Raw genomic sequence first — 19,209 nt, 5'->3', positions numbered from 1 at the left:
ATAAAGTTGAGAGTCCACACAAGGCGCTTAGGAAAATGTAGTTTCCTGCGTGCTGACCTGTAGTTGGTCCTGCAGATCAGATGTTTCTCCTGCAGTGTCGGGGTGTGTGGAAGCCAAGGCCTGAGCAGAGGACTTCCACATGCTCATCCAGCTCAGTACACCAGACAGGTTGCTCTCCAGCCTGGGAACCAGGAAGGAACACATCAGAGTGGATGGTCTACTTCCGTTGTCGGGATCAGGCCTCACAAGGAAAGTAAACTAAGAAAAACGTGGACCTTGTGGGGACAATTTCTCAGGCCCTTCAAGTGCTATTTCTAGGGGGGTTTAGGGTTGTGTTAGGGTTAGAATTACATTAAGGGTTATGGTTAGAGGTAATAACCATGGTTATATGGTAGGGATAACACCCTATTCAATGGGAGTGAATTGTCAGTCCTCACTAGGATAGTTTTGCAAACCTTTCTGTGTATGGGTGTGCGTGTGTGCACGTTTCTGTACTTACACTCTCCGGACTTCCAAGTCCGTCTCCACTAGTCGTTTCTTGGGGGGAGCTGGCGGGGCAAGATCCTGCTCGTCAAACACTTCTTTCGTTGCTGTCACAGTGACCGTGTCCACGACAACGCTCTCCATAACTTGTGTCATCCCGGCACTGGTAACGGCCTCTGTCACCTTGACAAGGGTTCAGAACACGTGCATGAATGGGACTGATTGGACACATACAGGGACAGATATGAAACAACCAGCAGATTTAATGACCTGTACCTAAAGACCTCTGTGAAATACAGGCCATCTTGGATCATTTTGTTCCTGTTTACACACCAGTAACCCCAGAGGGACCAACGCACTGACCACAAGGTGGGACAAAGCTACTAAACCAGGTCCAGAGATTCTGGGCTGGGATTCAACTTCCTGTTTTGTTGTTTCAGTCTGTCAACGTTGTGTTCAGTTGGTCAGAAGATTCCCTTTCCCTTTGATTCAGCACAGACTTCTTCATGCCAGAGTAGAAAACTGGGGCAGTTGGTCTCCATGGCGATTGGCTAAATACGTGTGCATGTGCACAGGTGTGCAACTATGACATGATTCGTTAGGTCCAATAACTCTGGGACAGTACACACACACACACACCTTGTAGGAGTAGTCCTCCAGCCTCTGTACAAGGTTATCCCATCTCTGGGCCAGCTCCTCTGTGTCACCCTCAATTTTTGACCCCGCCTCCGCATTCCGCAGCAGTGACATCACATCCTGTCCAGCGTCCGACAGCTGATCCAGCGTTCTCCTCTTCCTTTCCATGTCCTCCTTCAGGATCTGCCGAGGTCAACATTAGGTTCACGAGGTCAAGGGATAAAATAACTGTCATGGAGCAGATATATTCTATTTGAGAGGTTTTGCTAAGTATTTATAGCCTGGTGGTTAATATGGAGTTTAGGATTCAGGGTCGGAATGCAGAGGAGACTGGGCGTAGCTAATATCAATAATCATATTATTGCAGAGTCTAGACTAAGGTATATGCTAACCGCTAAAGTTTCCCCAACACAACCTCTCAGTCTGATGCTATTTCCCAGGTCTGTAGTCCACAGTGGATCATGTTCCACTTTCAGAGTTATTATACACTTTGATGTTCCTGTTATAGCGTGGTCTAAAGCCCTATTAGGAAAAGGCAGATCCCTATCAACGAACTTCAGCGGCCCTCTGCTCCTGATCAAACGAAACCTGACTCCCCCGCTCAAAGCTCTTGTTAATACCTACAAAGCTTTTCACAATTCAATTTAGCAACGTTTCTCATATAAACAGTTTTCATTTCACGGATGGACTGAAGAAATAACTTGCGTCGGATCCAGGGAAATGCTAACAGGGTTAGCGTCCATGACTATTTCAGTGTTTGGCTTCGGAGGCGCATGGCCACACGTTTAGCCTGGGCACTCGTCCTGTGACGGGTCACTTACGGCTAATCTGCGGACGTTAGCGTTCATTTCGCCCGGGTCTTTAAAGTCGCCGGTCTGAACTTCACCCAGGGCCGCCTCTTTCTCCGCCAGCCACACTCTGAACAGACTCTGGGAAGAAGAAAAAGCAGGCTGGTGTCATTTGGCGCATCCAAAGCCAGCTACACAAGCATGGGCTCAGTGGATTTAGGTGCTAATTGACATGTTTATTGGAACTCACTTTAGAGCACCAAACTGAGTTAGTGGACACATTTACCTGAGCTTATTATATTACATGGCATTTGAGGAAAACAACTTTTAAAACGATCATCTCTGGGCTTAAAGAGTGTGCATATACCCACCGCAAAATCTGTATGACTGGAACAAGAAAGAAAGAGATTATTGATCAGGGTCTTTGATGTCGGGGGAATTACTGACCCTGTACAGACACAGTGGCCATTATGTATTATCAGAGACTCAGAACGCCTACTCAGAAGCAGGTGTGGAGTGGCCACCGCAGTTCACTATGACTGCTTCCACTCAGAGCACGACTGCAGGTTAATGTTATCTACACATCTATTTGAGCCCTGAAGCTTTAACCTTGAATGGAATGGTGAAAAGTGAATTGAAATGCCTGTCGGGGGGGGGGCATTTTCCTGAAAGAATGAAGTTGTTCTCCATCTTAATAACCCCAGGTTGGCAGCATTAATCGGAGGGGCTGTTTACGTGACAATACAGTGTGTGTGTGTGTGTGTGTACCTGGTCCTCCAGCAGTTGCTGCCACACCATGAGAACATCCTGCAGCTTGTTCCACCTCTCCTCCGTCCAGCGACAGACTGCCGCCCATCTCTCACCCAAAGACTGGGGGAAAATATGGAGGGAAATAGAGACATGAGAGATCAAGAAAAAGAGAGAGAGAGAGAGAGAGAGAGAGAGAGAGAGAGAGAGAGAGAGAGAGAGACATACAAACAGACATACAAACAGACATACAGACAGACCACTGGGTAGTTAAAACATGCCACAAACAGCAGGTTATGCCAAACATTTGTGCTTCAGAGAGTTGAAGTTTAACACTTGATACATGTCATCCACATTCACCAACATAACATGCAGACGCTGGCATAAACAGTTTCCAACATGCGCCAACTGAATCACCTGCAGTTGGTCCTCCAGGGCAGCGGTGGCGCTCTCTCCACTGTTCTCATCCACCACCACCACCATGTGAGTCAGAGAGTTCACCTTCACCTGCTCTGCCTCCAGGTCATTCTGCAGCTCCTGCAGGAACACACACACACACAAAGGTAGGACCCATTAACCATTGACAACATATGGGAAACAGTCTGGTGAGCTATTGTATCTATTACTAGGTCTTACTGCCTCTATACTCAGCTGCAGAGCAGATCAAAGGGTTGTCATGAGACTTGGCAGGTTTCTTTATTGTTTCAGCTGTGTTTCGTGTTTCAGGGTGGAGTAATCTGATCGTCTAGATGCCAACTAACAAATCATTAACTGGTCTAATATCTTAAGTGGCCAATGATTGTCTTTGTTTACAAAGCCACAGCCAATCAGACCAGCTCTTACTTTGTGTTGCTCTATCTGGGCCTTGTAGCTCTCCATGTCTCCCACTGTGGGCGTGGTCTCCATCGTTTTGATTCGCTCCTCGGTTAGTGTCAGCCAATCAGAGAGCTGTTGCAACTGCTGCTGCTGGAGGTCCATCAGAACCTCGTGAAGCCTGGGAAGAGAAAGAGAGAGAGAAAAACAGAGAGAGAGACAGAAGGGAGAAGAGGGAGAGAGAGAGAGACAGAGAGAGACAGAGAGAGACAGAGAGAGACAGAGAGAGACAGAGAGAGAGAGAGAGAGAGAGAGAGAGAGAGAGAGAGAGAGAGAGAGAGAGAGAGAGAGAGAGAGAGAGAGAGAGAGAGAGAGAGAGAGAGAGAGGATGATCAGGGGTATGGGGACAGAGTGAGGATAAAGGGAGGTTAGCTGTGAGACCTGACAGGCAAGCTCTGTCTACCAGAGCGTGTTATAGCACCCTGTTCAGCTCAATCTAAATAGTTCACCATGAGGTGATTCATTATCTCACAATAGCAGGCTGGGGTGGATGACTAGGCACCACATTCTCAGGTCATGGCATGCACATACACATGCACACATCATAAATCAGGCTTTCTAATGTGCCTGACTACGGGACAATGAAAACAAAGTGTGTGCGTGCTTGTATGTGTATGCATGCATGAGTTTGTGTGCATATGTGTGTGTGTGTGTGTGCATGTGTGTATACTCTAAATGTATGTGTTTGTGTGTTGATGTGTATATGTATGTACTGTGTGTGTGTGTGTGTGTGTACCTGGCCTGCCGGTCCATGCTGGCCACACGGAGGCTCTCCCAGCGGGAGTTCAGCAGAGTCATCTGCTCCCTGATCTCCTCCTCCTCCTCCTCCGTCAGGTTGCCCTGGGCGATGAGCTGGTTGCCGGCCTGCAGCACGTTCCCCACGCTGCTCTGGTGTGCCGTCAGCTCCATCATGAAGGCCTGGTGGGGTCAGGGGTCAGGGCATTCACATTTTTGCTAACTATTCTGACTTCTTTAGCTTTGATCCAACAACATGTGCTCGAACGTGTGAATATGTGTGGTATGAATGCACACCAACGACTCCAGTTTTGTATCCCCTTGTTTCTTATCATACTTCTTTGTACGTCTTTGTACATAAAATACAAAGACTAGTATCCCTTCAGAGAGTCAAATGAACTCCTTGTTCAACTAAGCTCTTTCTCTTTCCCTCTCTTCCACAGGGGCTTGACACAGCTTCTAGAAGAGCACCCACTAGCTGACTGGCTCGTTACAGGGAATGAGAGAACCACTTGGTGTACGCACACATACACATACACACACACACACGCGGCTACATTTGGAACTTTTTCACCCTCTCTGCTCCTTGGTGCCCCAGCTGTCCTAATGCATTGTGGGTCAACTAGCGCCCCTGCTTTGGAGGTGTTGCCGTGGAAACGGTTATGCTGCCTAGGAAACAGCGTGACACAGCTTGGTGAGGAGGGGGAAGTGACCCGCATCTGTTTAGAAGTTTTCTTAAAGAGCTCAGAGGCTTTCTGCTCTGACCTGGATTCCAAACATTAGACTCTCTAATATTCACATTTCAGCCAAGAGAGACCGAAGCCAAATACCTCCTGCAGAACACACACACACCCTCTCACACACACACCCAGAGACACTTAGAGCCGGCACTGATCCTTGCGCACACACCTTTGTGTGTGAAACTCTCCCAACCACACAAACACACACTCCCTGTACCTCCCCCTCACCCCCCTCACCCCCTCACCCCCCCCCCTTGGGCAGGATTTGGAGGGAGTCAGCAGCCGGTCACAGCACCACAGAGAGCCGTGCTTCGCTCGGCAGAATTCCTGGCATTCCCAACATGTACGAAGCATGTTGTCTGGAAGTAGGAACGGAGGGAGGGAAAGAGGGATAGAGGGAGGCTTCTGTACAGCTACCCTGATCATACACACTGTACTACTACTGGGAACACATACTTCTGTCCTTGCAAAACACACACACACGCACACTCTGTAGAGCTAGCCCGGACACATGCACAAACCCACACACTGTACCGCAACCCCAGCACACAGCAGTGTTTCCACTATGTTGATTTTGTGTAAGGTGTCTTAAAGTAGGCTAACTTTTTTCTTTAGGGGAAATAGGACAAAATACGTGCAATATTACAATAGCTATTAGACTATTACATGAGCCTGCTCTGAAATATAGGGTTATCACTGTTTTGGCCGGGACAGGACAGGGGGGGCTAACACACACTCCTTTCCCAGCATGGAAAGACAGTCCAGACAAGCACCATCAGCAAGATATGAAAACCATGCACATCTTCACATATTGTCGTGTCTGTCTGTCTGTGTGTGTGTCTGCTTGTGTGTGTGTGTGTCTGTCTGTGTGTGTGTGTGTGTCTGCTTGTGTGTGTATGTGCGTGTCTGTCTGTGTGTCTGCTTGTGTGTGTATGTGTGTGTCTGTCTGTGTGTGTGTCTGCTTGTGTGTGTGTGTGTGTGTGTGTATGTGTGTGTGCTAGAACACTGCGTCCGGGGGCGTCCAGAGTTCCGGTCCCCGGGGCGGCGCGGCCCCCCTACCTCGTGCGTGTGGAACTGCTCCTTGACCTCCTCCACGTCCTCCGACACGTCCTCCTGCACCTGCAGCGTGTCCTCGGCCGACAGCAGCCAGGTCAGCACCTCTTCCAGGGTGCTCTGGTAGCCGTCCAGGTCCACCTCCACCTCCATCTCCTCCGGCTCCGCCAGCGTGCCGGGGGACTCCGCCCGGCGGGGGCTGCCCCCTCCCGCCTCCTCACCCGTGGCCCCGCCCACGACCTGAGGGAGTGTGGAGGAGAGGGGGGGGGGGGTGACTTTTGAGCAATTGTGGGATAGCGGTGGGGGATTGGGGGAGAGCGTATTCAAATCCACCTCTTCCTCTTTCTCCTCCTCTTCCTCCTTCGTGTGACTGGCAGTGGGAGGGGCCTAGTAGTACATTTTAAACCTCAGGGATGTTTATGGGTTGAGCTCACTTATCTCCACCATCTTCAAACTGGTTTTAAAATAACCCAGACGGGGAGAGGCCTGGCAGGGACCAAGACATGCTGGGCTGGGCTGGGCTGGGTTGGACAATGCTAGACTGAAGTAAACAGCTGACCCTCCCTGGAGAGAGAATGCCAAGTTGTATACCACAGGCCTACACTGGGAGGTGTGACCCGAAACAGTAAACAGCCGGTCAAGCCTCATTCCAGGAATAACAACAGGGCTGACTGGCTGGCTGGCTGACTGGATGAATGGCTGGCTGGATGAATGGCTGGCTGGCAAAGAAAAACAGGAACCATTGGTAGTTTAGAGCTGTGATGATGCTGTGACGCTTTTATTATGAAACTGTTCATTCATAGATTTCTCAATTCAAGTGAGTCAGAAAGATGAGTCAGAAGCAGGTGAGCCGCGAGGATCCCTCCTGGTGGGTTCTATTTGCCAGCTGCCAGCTGCTCCGCACAAGAACAGCACAGTAATAATGACCAAGCGCACACGTTCTTTTAATCACCACATTTCCATCACTCCCCGACTGGAAGTTATACAGGAGTACAGGGGAGGGGATTCTGAGCCAACCTTTTAGCCTTTTGAGAAGCACTTCCATGCTGGCACAGCAGGAAGTGGAAGGTGGCCAGAAGTAGGGAGGGGGAGGGGTGGGGGGTCTTTAAGAACAGGAGTTGTAACTTACTTCTCATGTAGCTGAGCGATCGAGAAGAGAGACTGAAAAGACAGGCAGAAGAGAGGATTGGAGCGGAGCGAGGGCAGACAATAGGAGGGACTAACAAGGGGGAGGACAGACGTCTCGGAAGGGCCGAGCAAGATGGCGTGCTGGGGAGACAACGAGATGAACGTTGATAGAGCCGACAGGGAATCACCCCACTCAAACGGACCTTTGTTTCCTCATCCTGAAAAAATTACCCAAGAGCCTCTCTGGTGGTGAGCGAGGAAAAGGTCATCTGTTTCTAAATATTCCATGGCATTTGGACATTTTCGACCAGGCGCCCACTCGTTGTAAACTTCTTTGTTAGTGAAACGGCAGGCCCAGTCTGGCATGCATTGAGGTAGGGAGAGGTAGGAAAGAGAAGGGGCGGATAGAGAGAGAGAGAGAGAGAGAGAGAGAGAGAGAGAGAGAGAGAGAGAGAGAGAGAGAGAGAGAGAGAGAGAGAGAGAGAGAGAGAGAGCCCTAGAGGTCTTTCTGTTCTTCATGCTAATGGTTGGGCTGCGCTGCCCACACTTAATCATCACCACATGATATGCTTCAGATATTCCTGAATGGCTACACTCATAGTTTTATTCAACAACTCCTCTCACATTGTATGAATTGCATGTACATGCTATCGTAAGTCCTTCAGCTATTGTACGATGTTACTATTGGGAATATGGAGATGTTATTTGAGAGGATTCAATACTACAGCTTGAATAGATCCAATTTACCAAATAAGAGATTGAACAAGTAATTCCAACCAATAACACAACTCTGGATCTCCATTCAAACCTTCCAGCTTTGCTTCTGAAACAGTCATGAGCGAAACCATATTAGCGGTCAAAAACAAAGCCCGTCTTTATTCATCCCGCTCTTGCCCTCCTTCTGTACCAGCAGTGTTACGCATCACTTCCTGTGGGGACAGGATGTGTGCCAGGAAAGAAAGCCCTCATTGGACCCCGTCATAGCTCTGTCAAATTAAAAGAGACTTTTCCATTTGTGTGCCCAGGCACAATGTGGCCAGGATTCTAATGAAGAGGAGGTTCAGGGATCCTGTCAGAGAGCTGCCACCTGGGAGACATTCAGCTTTGGAAAACAACCCAAGAATCAGACGGAAAAACATGGCTCTTCTCTCTATCCTTCACAGAACGGTGGAAACGCGTATCAGGGCTCTGCAGCTTCACCACTACTGGGAGCAGCTCTCCACACAGCATGGTCTGGGTCACCCGGGCATCGCACACACACACACACACACTGTGGCTTCAGACCAGCTGGATGAACAATATACAACATCAACAACAACAACAACATGAGCGGTTCCAAAGAGGAGACACATTCTACCCCGATAAAGAAGCAGTGAAGCATTACAGTGGGCTACAACAGGCGTGGCGTTAGCTTTGTGTTCCGCGCGTACAAAGGGATGCCAGGAGCAGCGACGGCGGGATACCTGTGGGCTGAGGCCTGGGCTGTGCTCCACGTCCACCTTGTACCGGCGAGGCAAAGTCTCCACCTCCCGGATGGCCTCCATGGTGACGTCCCTGGGCAGGACGGCGAACAGCGACGTCACGTACATGATGATGGACTTCTTATCGGGCAACTGCACCGCCACATCTGAAGAGAGAGGGGGGGGAGGGGAAAGGAGGTGTTGACGGGGGGGGGGGGGGATTGGATGTGTGAAGGAGAAAGGTTGTGAGGGAGAGAGGAGGGGCCCGCGGGAGAGGGGAGTAGGAGCGAGAGCATTGTTGCTCTGTGTCGCGCTTGTCGTCACCTTCAGGATCCAGTAGCCGTTCGATAGCCAGCTGGTCTTTAGCTACAGTGAAGGCATGGTCCAGCCTCTCGACCGGGCTGAGGCCCAGAACCTTCTCCCAGCTGAACACGTTGGGCCTGCAGGGACACAACACAGCGGCACCCGGTTCACTCACAGATGACATCACTGATATATTAGCATCAAACATGGAAACCACATCCTGTTGTGTTTATGTGTGGCAAAGTGAAGGAAGAAATACAAACGGAAAGTACAGCAGAAGATCAAGGACCAGAGGTGCGTAGTTGTACAGTATCTCGGATGTCAGAGTCAAGGGTCGGTTTGTATTGACAGTCTGACAGTCACCACATCTCAACAACCAGGCGTGGGGAGAATTTGTCTATAAGGCCTTCCTCCCATGTAAAGGTACATAAACCGTCACACAGGTTAGAGATGTCCCAGCCTACATAAGGTCAGGAGTGTCTAAATAGAGGATCACAGCAGGTATTAAGGGGGCGTGTCTTGGACTGGGGGACAGGGCCTTGGACTGAGCCACAGAGCACTGACTGTCCTGGAATGTGTGTGTTCTGTGATCTACCTAAACTCTAGCCTCAGGCTAAACCAACATTGGCCCCTTTCACAGCCTCTAGATGTGTGTGTGTGTGTGTGGGGGGGGGGGGGGGGGGTAGAATGGAAAGAAAAGTGCAAGGGAACACCCTTGCCTAACAAATAGTGACTTAGTCAAACATAAAAGCACACACACACACCCCCACACACTGTGTGATATGACAGGGGTAAACAGGGCTATGTCTACACACACCAGACAGGCAGTGACCCCAACAATGGCTGTGGCCTCTCCCAGTACCGTTGCCTAACACACACACACACACACGTCAAAGCCAAAAGAGCCTCCCAGTAAGGTTCCCAATGTTCTTGATAATGTGCCTGTCGGGCCTGACCCTGACCCCCTGGGCAAGCCCCCGGTGAACCCTGAGAGCCGCTGACCTGAAGCGGTGCAGGATGGCGTTGAAGGCGAGGCCGTCCGCCCAGCTGGTGGTGAAGTTGAGCACGTTGACTTCCGGCTGCGAGCGCGTGCACTGACGCACCCAGCTCAGCAGAATCTTCTCGCTGTTCGTCTGCTGCAGGTTGGACATGATGTCCTTCATGATGTCCTTCACCTGAACACACACACACACAAACACGGGCAGTTGTTCTCAAACGCGGTCCACCGATTGGAGAATATACAGCTCCTTGTCCTTGTCACTACTTTGTGTCCACGCTGTCCCAGTCCTCCTGCATGTCTGCTGTCATGCGGACAACGCCAGGGTCCGTGTGTTCACCGTCCACACAACAATCAACACCTTCTCAATGGCTCTTCTGTTCCTTTCAAAACAGAGCCGCGAACAGTGGCCTTCGTGTAAAAGCAAACATGCTTGTGTACGTGTGCTTCATAAACCTCTTCATTCAGAATGGCCCTGTTTGTTTTTCTGCTCCTGCCTGCAGGGACCCAGGTCTGTGCACAGGTGTGAGTCGCTGTGTGTGTGTGTGTGTGTGTGTTTCATCACCTGCCAGTGAAGAATGATACTCCAGATGAGGCCCAGGGTCAGTTTATGGTTCCCATCCACGATGTCACTTCCTCCTATATTCACCAGATCCACCTGAAACGGAGAGAGACAAAGATGTGGAAATGTCCAGCTGTGACCTTTCACCTCAGAAAAACACATGCACACACACTGAAATACAGAAACACATAACTCCTAGCCCCCAGCCCTCTCCAGTCTTATCTTTTATACACAAGGCCTGGCCAGAAACACAAGAGCCAAAGAGCGAGGGGGGAAAGAGAGAAAGACTTCTTGCCGGCAGTGATGTCAGAGCCGGTGGAACTCACATTGTTCTGGTGCAGGACCTGGAGAACCTTGTTGACGTTGTTGAGGGCGTGTACTCTGGTGGACCCTCGCTCTTTGGTCTGGGGAGGGAGAACAACGTTGACTCGGTGAAAAAGATACACACATGCAACCACAAACACACACACACACACAGCGCTTACTACAGCATGAACCAGCCATATAAAAGTGAGCCTAAGACCAGTGAGAAAGACCTAGAGTATATGTGGAGGTGTAACTATGGGGAACAGACAAGAGAATTTAAAGCAGTTCCCTCTCTCTCAACATGCCATTCCACAGCCTTTAGCCATGGGGCCTGTCTGCTCTCTGCTCTCTCTGCAGAGATGCATGGACAGAGGACGCCACTGAACAGGTGCCCGCTCTGGATCCTCTGCAGTCCTTGATACCACAACAGGGCATTAGCACCTAATTATAGCATTAGTTTCAGTTGATGTGTCTGTGTGGTGTGATAGGCGTGTGTGTGTAGGGGGAGGGGCTTGTGCTTTGAATGACAGAGTAGTGAGGAGTAGGTTTGAGCATGGACAGATGCTTGTGTACATACACACACACACACACACTCACCAGAACACTTCCTGTCAGCCCCTCCAGCAGTTCTAGCAGCTTCTTGCCATCCTTCAGGTCACAGAACATGTCCTTGATAGGTGACTTCCCTGTCTGTTAGAACACACACACACAATCAGGTGTTTGATGACTTGAACAATGCACAATGTACATATTGTAAGTAGGGTGAGGGTTGTCATTGTAGTGAAGAACACCTATTTTTTTCAAACTGGAGCATGGCAGAATGAACCCAGTCAGATGAGGAATGTCAGATCTGAGAAGTGTCTGGGTTAAACAGAGACAGGGCAGTACTGAGAGCTAGTCCAACAAACCACTCTGCTCCTGCTATAAATATCTCTGTTATGATCACTTTACAGCCCTTCACAGAGGGTGCTATGATAACGGAGGACAGGAACAGACAGATGTACAAAGAGAAAGAAAGCGAGAGACAACGAAGAAGAGATAGGGGGAAAGAGGGAGAGATGAAAGAAAGTGAGAGAGAGAGAGAGAGAGAGAGAGAGAGAGAGAGAGAGAGAGAGAGGGAGAGAGAGAGAGAGAGAGAGAGAGAGGGGGCGGGGGGGGCAGGACAGACATAGGCCTGGCTAAGGCCAGGCTAGAGCCTTTACAAATCAGCCCATGCACATTTATTTAAGAATCATTAGTAAATATGCCCCAGCATATTGAACAAGTCTGTTAAATAACAAGTGGATGGATGGATGGATGGACGGCTACTCGCTACGACGAGAACACAACCACAGGACTGTTACCAAGCGAGCATGTTAGTATGTCTCTGATAAAAGGATACGTATTCACTGAAAAGGGTCATATTATCCTGTTATAAAGAGTTCAATTGTTAAAATGTCTTAGGATTTTAGCTTATTTGTCCATTCTGAACTACTGGAACACTTGCTAGTATCCATGACTCCCTCCAGACTGATAGCTAGCCTGTCAGCTGCCACAGAAGAGAGACCAAGGTCTCAAGGGAAGTTATTAGAAGGAAAGTTTATGTTTGGATAAAAATAACCTCACATTTATTCCCAGGACTTTAGCCCGTCCTCTAGCTCAAACTCCCAGATGATTTTAACCTCAACTGAATCGTCAAAGCATAATTTCCTCAAAATGTGATTTTTCAAGCAAATGTCAGAGCACTTAAATTGAAGTCATTCTGAGCAACAGGCTAAGATAAGTGACTGGTTGTGATTACCTTCGAAAACTGTGCATTTATCCATTTGGTGAAGGTTTTCTTCTGTACCGCATCATGCTCATCTATGGAAGAGAGAAGAGAAATACAAGCAAAACAGTGAGCGAAAAAATAAATGCCAGATATAGGTTTGGACCATCAAATCAAATGAAACAAGCAACACACCAGGATAGATCAAACATATTTTTAGGACACTGTTTCTAATGGCAGGGCTGAAGCAGTTCCTTCAATTAGGACTATATCCAAAAAGCATTCTCTGGTACCAATTTGCAGGGGACATCTCCCCAATATTAGCTGACACAATTTTAGTGAAGCCAGTAACAACAAACCAGAGACACCTCTACCTATTCATCATGAGAGTAGAGGCCCCCAGAGCAGACACCCCCAGACCAGAGGCCCTCAGACCAGAGGCCCTCAGACCAGACACCCCCAGACCAGAGGACCCCAGAGCAGACACCCCCAGACCAGAGGCCCTCAGACCAGAGGCCCTCAGACCAGACACCCCCAGACCAGAGGACCCCAGACCAGAGGTCCTCAGACCAGAGGCCCTCAGACCAGACACCCCCAGACCAGAGGACCCCAGACCAGAGGTCCTCAGACCAGACACCCCCAGACCAGAGGACCCCAGACCAGAGGTCCTCAGACCAGACACCCCCAGACCAGAGGACCCCAGACCAGAGGTCCTCAGACCAGAGGCCCTCAGACCAGACACCCCCAGACCAGAGGCCCTCAGACCAGAGGCCCTCAGACCAGAGGTCCCCAGACCAGAGGCCCCGTACCAGAGGCCCCCAGACCAGAGGCCCTCAGACCAGAGGCCCTCAGACCAGAGGTCCCCAGACCAGAGGCCCCGTACCAGAGGTCCTCAGACCAGAGGCCCTCAGACCAGACACCCCCAGACCAGAGGACCCCAGACCAGAGGTCCTCAGACCAGACACCCCCAGACCAGAGGCCCTCAGACCAGAGGCCCTCAGACCAGAGGTCCCCAGACCAGAGGCCCCGTACCAGAGGCCCCCAGACCAGAGGCCCAGTGTAGGCCTCAAACACACGGGACGCTCTCTCCCTCTGGGTGTGTGACCCTGAGAGACCTGTTGACAGCTGGGTGTCAAGGACCCTGCGTAGTAATGTACCTGTACCTGTGGCTGATCACTACTGAAGGTCCCTCCCTCTCCTGAGTGGGCTTATCCTGACTGGGCTTATCTTGACTGTCTGCCTACAGTCCCTGTGTGTGTTTGATAAGGTGTCTCTGTCAGGACACCTTCTGCCCAATGATCATCAGTGTGACTCCATGTGCCACATATTTGACTTTTCCATCCACCCAGCCTTTCTCTCCTCTCCGCTTTCCTTTCTCCCCCAATCCTCCATCCTCTCTTCAGCCTCTCTCTCCTCTCTTCGTCCTCCCCCAGTCTTCTACCTCCCTCGAGGCCTTACACCTCACCCTTTCACCCTTTTTCCTCTCCCTTTTCATCTGGTCTCTTAAACACTTAACTTCTGCCCTCCCCCCCTCCACCTCACCTCATACTCTCCCCCTGAGGCACATTCCTGGTTTTATACTCTTGTTCACTGAGCCAGCGGTACAAACACACACACACAAACACACACACACACTTCACACAACCAATACAAAGGAGTCGCCGACCCCTAGGGCTGGTGATCATAACCTTTGACCTTTGGTTGAGTTTGCAGTGGTTTACACAATGACACTCTCTCAGGACTTGTTTATTGAAACATACATACATGCACACATATAACCACACAATCACTCTCTCTCTGTGTCTCTCTCTCTGTCTATCTCTATGTCTCTCTGTGTCTCTCTTTCTGTCTCTCTCTCTCTCTCTCTGTCTCTCTCACTCTGTCATGCAGGACAATGCTCCTGATTCATAAACACTCAGCTGTCCATACGGGATCCCTCCATGCCTGGCTGGAGGAAAGATCAAAGGAAAGTGTGTGTGTGTGTGTGTGTGCGCACGGGTCATATGTGGTGTAGGGGTCATCTGAGTAGTACTGTGTCAGTATTAGTATCAGTACTACTAGTAGTGTGAAGGTAAATACATGATCAGAGACAACGAAAGTGAAATGAAAGCGATGAGTCCCACAAGACCTGCTCTACCTGGCTGTGCCTGATTGGTCACTGGCATGTACGCTATTCGCTGGGGGCCTCGCAAGGGAAACTACGCAGGGTAACTATTAGACATGATGAACATCTCCACCGAAATCAACTTATCTGTCAACAGTCCACCTGCATGCTTAGAAGAGGACAGCCAGATCTTTGTTCGACTCATACAGTGCTGCTGGAGTTCACGAGATTCAGCTGGAGGAGTGTGCACGTACAGGAAGTGGGCTGTGAGTTTCCAAGTGTTTGTGAATCACAAATACAGTGTCATTGGAACTTGAGAGGCCTACACCACCATCTGCCTGGCATAGAACTGGCATGGTGATTAATAATATGCAGAGAAAATCCTGCGTAAAGACACACATCAGCCCATGCATAAGGTACGCACAAGTGCACAGGCAGAGCGCGATCACCCGGAGTGCTCCTCGAGGAGGTTAGGGTCGCCTAGCCCTTACAGAGAATGGTCCAATGACAGGAAAGGTTTGTTTCCCTCCTAGCCAAACAGGAAGTGGTGATTACATCAGGAAGAGACCTTCCCACTGGAGCCCTCTCACAGCTCACTGAGAAGATACTGAGTCACCAATGACACACACACACACCCACACACACTGTGTGTACTTTTGTGCACTGTACTGCTCTAAGACTAAAGGAAAGAGAAAGTGTGGATGTTGTTAGAGAGAGACACACACTCATAAAAATACAAATACACTAAAGCACAGTCTGGCCTCTCCTGTGCTACAGGATCTGAAAACTGACTTTAAAACCTGCGCATCTAAGAGGCATTCACGCCTGTCAGATGGTTTCACCCTGTTTAGCGGAGGAGGACAGTGTGCTGTCTGTCATCTGCTGTCCCCCCCTGGCCACCACTCAGCTGGGCATGCACAGACACACACGCAGCATGCATGCACAGATAGCCACGCACGTACAAACACAGTGACACACATTCACAAGCACACAGACACACACATGACACCTAACACAGTCATTTGTATGCACACACACACACACCTATACTCACACCATGCACTCACAAATCAATCACCAAATAATGGACTAGTTGTGTTTTGCTAAATGACTAAATGTAAATGTAAACCTTTCTCATTCCATGCATGAACTCACATTGTGGCACATACACACTGACACACACATACACACCAACACACACACACACCAACACACATACACACCAACACACACATACACACCAACACACACGTACACACCGACACACATACACACCAACACACACATCTTGTATTTTCTGTTCACAGCCCTGATGGCAGACATGAGTTGTATTTTGACTTGGTGGGTCGTGTGGAATGCATAGAATTCCCATCATTTCAAATGCATTCCTGCCGCCTGCAAACGGACACTTGTCGAAGCTTGCCTGACCAAACTCTGTTTACGCTATGGAGAAAGGGATTTGGGAATTTGTAGGGAAAACAGTTCTTATGACCAGAAAGATTAACACACATCCCCACTTAGTACTTTTCAAAAACACAGCACGGGCAACCCCGTGTGTGGTTGTATGTGTGAGTTTATTGAGATAGGGTTCTCAGTTTGACAGGTAGGGTATAAACACAACAGAATGATGAATAGCCGACAGGTCAGGTTCTTCAACAAAGCACTGATATAATTACTAACTGGCACGTCAGCCTTTTTAAACAACTGTTATGTTTTTTGGGGAGAGGGGACAATAAAAGATGCGTTCAATAGGACTAGTTACTTGACTCCCAACAAAGTTAGGCAAAGTTAGTAAAAAAGGAACCAACTGGCCACTGTACTGGTCATGTTCTGTTCCTGACAGGAACACACACACACGCACACACACAGCAGATGAGTGTGTGCAGGAGCTCTCACATTCCTGAATCAAAATCTGTATTTAGCCATCGTTCCATACGTAGCTTGCAGCTACCACATTACAAATTCACAGTGCGTGAGAGGATGTGCTATTCTCCAACACTTACTGTATCTACCGGAGGTACCAGGAACATTACCTGAGTCATGTCTGTCTATACCAATATTCAGAAGCAGGTTTACAGCGAGGCGGCAACACAGTCCTCCATTAGAGGAACCCAAGAGAAACACACCTGGTAGAGACACACCTAAGAAAGACACCTGAGAGACACCATAGAGAGACCGGAGAGACATTAGAGAGAGACACCTAAGAAAGACACCTCAGTGACACCTTAGAGAGACTTGAGAGAGACACACCTAAGAAAGACACCTCAGTGACACCTTAGAGAGACATGAGAGAGACACACCTAAGAAAGACACCTCAGTGACACCTTAGAGAGACTTGAGAGAGACACACCTAAGAAAGACACCTCAGTGACACCTTAGAGAGACTTGAGAGAGACACACCTAAGAAAGACACCTCAGTGACACCTTAGAGAGACTTGAGAGAGACACACCTAAGAGAGAGACCTGACCGACACACTTCAGTGGCACCCTGAGGAGGAGTGCCGTGGCCAGGCAGGGAGTCCTACCTCTCAGCTTGAAGCTGCGCTCTGCCATCTCCCCCACTGTGAGCCCAACGCTCCAACGACAGGAAGAGTAGCAAAGAAGAGGAGCAGACTGAGGACGGTGCTCGCATTCCAGCCTCTCTCTCTCTCTCTCTCTCTCTCTCTCTCTCTCTCTCTCTCTCTCTCTCTCTCTCTCTCTCTCTCTCTCTCTCTCTCTCTCTCTCTCTCTCTCTCTCTCTCTCTCTCTCTCTCTCTCTCTCTCTCTCTCTCTCTCTCTCTCTCTCTCTCTCTCTCTCTCTCTCTCTCTCTCTCTCTCTCTCTCTCTCTCTCTCGACTCTCACTTCTTGACCAGAGGAGGGGGAGAAGTAGAGAAGAATGTAGGGGGCTGGAGTAGGCAGCCAATCAGTGATAGGGAAGCAGGGCAGGCCAGGGCAGGGGTGGGCAGTGCACTGTGGGATAGGTCGTGCACGGGCCCGTGCTCCACTGGAGGGACACACAACGCTCTCTGTTTGATGCCATCCCAGCATGCAATGGGAAGGGAGAGGAAAGGCCTCCCACGATGGAATGGTGGAGCGAGCGACAGAGAGAGAGAGAGAGAGAGAGAGAGAGAGAGAGAGAGAGAGAGAGAGAGAGAATGAGAGGTTGACCTGCTGCCTCTGTCTCACTCAGAACACACACACGACAGCCACAACATCAGAGAACAGAGGAGACGACAAGGTGGGAAGGGTGCCGGCCGTGGAGATGAAAGCATCAAATACAGAAAAGAAAAAGCTTGATGAGAACCAGACACAGCAGTTTGTGCCGTTCACTGTGCTCTTCTTTCCCCCCCGTGTCTCCATGGGTGGAGAACGGAGGTGTAGTGATAATGTCTGCATGGCGCCCACCACGCCAGAGAACGTGTCGGATACGACATGCTTGACTGAGGGGGGGGGGGGGGGGGAGTGGGGGGTGCAGATCACCCTCATGATGCTGCTGATACCATTCTGGAGGTATAGAAGAGTACACACATATGCACAGACGCCTGCACACACACACACTGGAACACACAAACACAAAGCCAAACACAGTTCCTGTAGGTGGGAACTTGATCACTGTGTAACAGTTACTTTCAGAACTGCTTCTCACGGTGAATTAAGAGCTATGGAAAGCCAAATTCAAAACTACTTCCAAGACTCAAACTCAAACAGACACACGACCAAAGGCCCGCAAGACAGCATCTGTCAACAACTCCACCAAAACACACGACCCAAACCACACTGTGATAGCCCTCAGGCGATGCAAAGCCTAAACAGAGAGCGTAGCTGTGCCGGGCCGTGTCCAGCTACTGACCCATTGACCTCACTGGGAAACGAGAAGGGGGGGACGGGTTCGCCAGGAACTGAGAGGAGAAAATAGAGCAACAGACAGAAAGTGATCCTCCGTCATTTTCTCTCTGGTTCTCTAAACGGTCGCGGGTGCTCTGCTGCACTACTCACCAAGAACGGGCTGTCTCTGCTGCTTTCTCCTCCTCCTGAAAACACTACGCTTTCTCCAAGGCAACCACGTACTCAGATCCATGATGAGGAGAAAGGAGGAGACGGAGACAGAGAGAGAGAGAGAGAGACGGACAGAAAGAGAAACGAAAACAGCTAGACTAAATGCGGAAGAGTGGCCGTTGTAGTAGTGAGAGGAAGTGGAGGTTTGGGGACGTTTGCCAAGCATGCTGGGTGTGTTTACTTGGGGTTCTGGGGTGGTGTGCTCTGTGACATCACACATGGCACGGTAGGAGGGCGGGAGAAAGGGGAGGAAAGGGGGAAGAGAGGGGGAGGAGAGGACAGCACATGTCTAGCCTGTCAATCAAAAACTGTGAAAACCTGACATATATGGAGGCCTGTGTGTGTCTATGTGTGTGGGGGGTGGGAGGGGGAGGGGTAACTGTTACATTTACATTTAGTCATTTAGCAGATGCTCTTATCCCGAGCGACGTTACAAGGAAAGGAAACAGCTGAATCATTTCATTGCTAACACACACATACTCGGGGGGGGACACATAGACGTGACAGGAAA

The 19,209-nt window shown here is 49.8% G+C and overlaps 1 protein-coding gene across 5 annotated transcripts in view; it reads right to left on the bottom strand.

The window, feature by feature from the left end:
* Positions 1–19,209, bottom strand: part of utrn (utrophin) — a 125,430-nt gene that overhangs the window by 97,516 nt on the left and 8,705 nt on the right. For 4 of the 5 annotated variants that reach the window (XM_084699246.1, XM_084699249.1, XM_084699248.1 and 1 more), the window contains exons 3-18: positions 12,592–12,653; positions 11,409–11,501; positions 10,832–10,909; positions 10,509–10,601; positions 9,949–10,121; positions 8,968–9,083; positions 8,647–8,810; positions 6,062–6,295; positions 4,264–4,445; positions 3,498–3,648; positions 3,072–3,191; positions 2,676–2,777; positions 1,941–2,048; positions 1,123–1,302; positions 500–666; positions 58–181 (exon numbers count right to left, since the gene is read on the bottom strand). In XM_084699246.1, the coding sequence (XP_084555372.1) occupies positions 58–181; positions 500–666; positions 1,123–1,302; positions 1,941–2,048; positions 2,676–2,777; positions 3,072–3,191; positions 3,498–3,648; positions 4,264–4,445; positions 6,062–6,295; positions 8,647–8,810; positions 8,968–9,083; positions 9,949–10,121; positions 10,509–10,601; positions 10,832–10,909; positions 11,409–11,501; positions 12,592–12,653 (2,147 nt within the window). Of the gene's footprint in view, positions 1–57; positions 182–499; positions 667–1,122; positions 1,303–1,940; positions 2,049–2,675; positions 2,778–3,071; positions 3,192–3,497; positions 3,649–4,263; positions 4,446–6,061; positions 6,296–8,646; positions 8,811–8,967; positions 9,084–9,948; positions 10,122–10,508; positions 10,602–10,831; positions 10,910–11,408; positions 11,502–12,591; positions 12,654–17,187; positions 17,240–19,209 lie in introns of those variants that run through there. The other variant, XM_084699250.1, reaches the window with a different exon arrangement.

Source organism: Hypomesus nipponensis, chromosome 6, assembly GCF_054491055.1.
Source record: "Hypomesus nipponensis isolate SF chromosome 6, ASM5449105v1, whole genome shotgun sequence".
NCBI lineage: Eukaryota > Metazoa > Chordata > Actinopteri > Osmeriformes > Osmeridae > Hypomesus > Hypomesus nipponensis.
The sequence above is the reverse complement of the archived record's forward strand: the minus strand, read 5'-3'. Positions and strand labels throughout refer to the sequence as shown.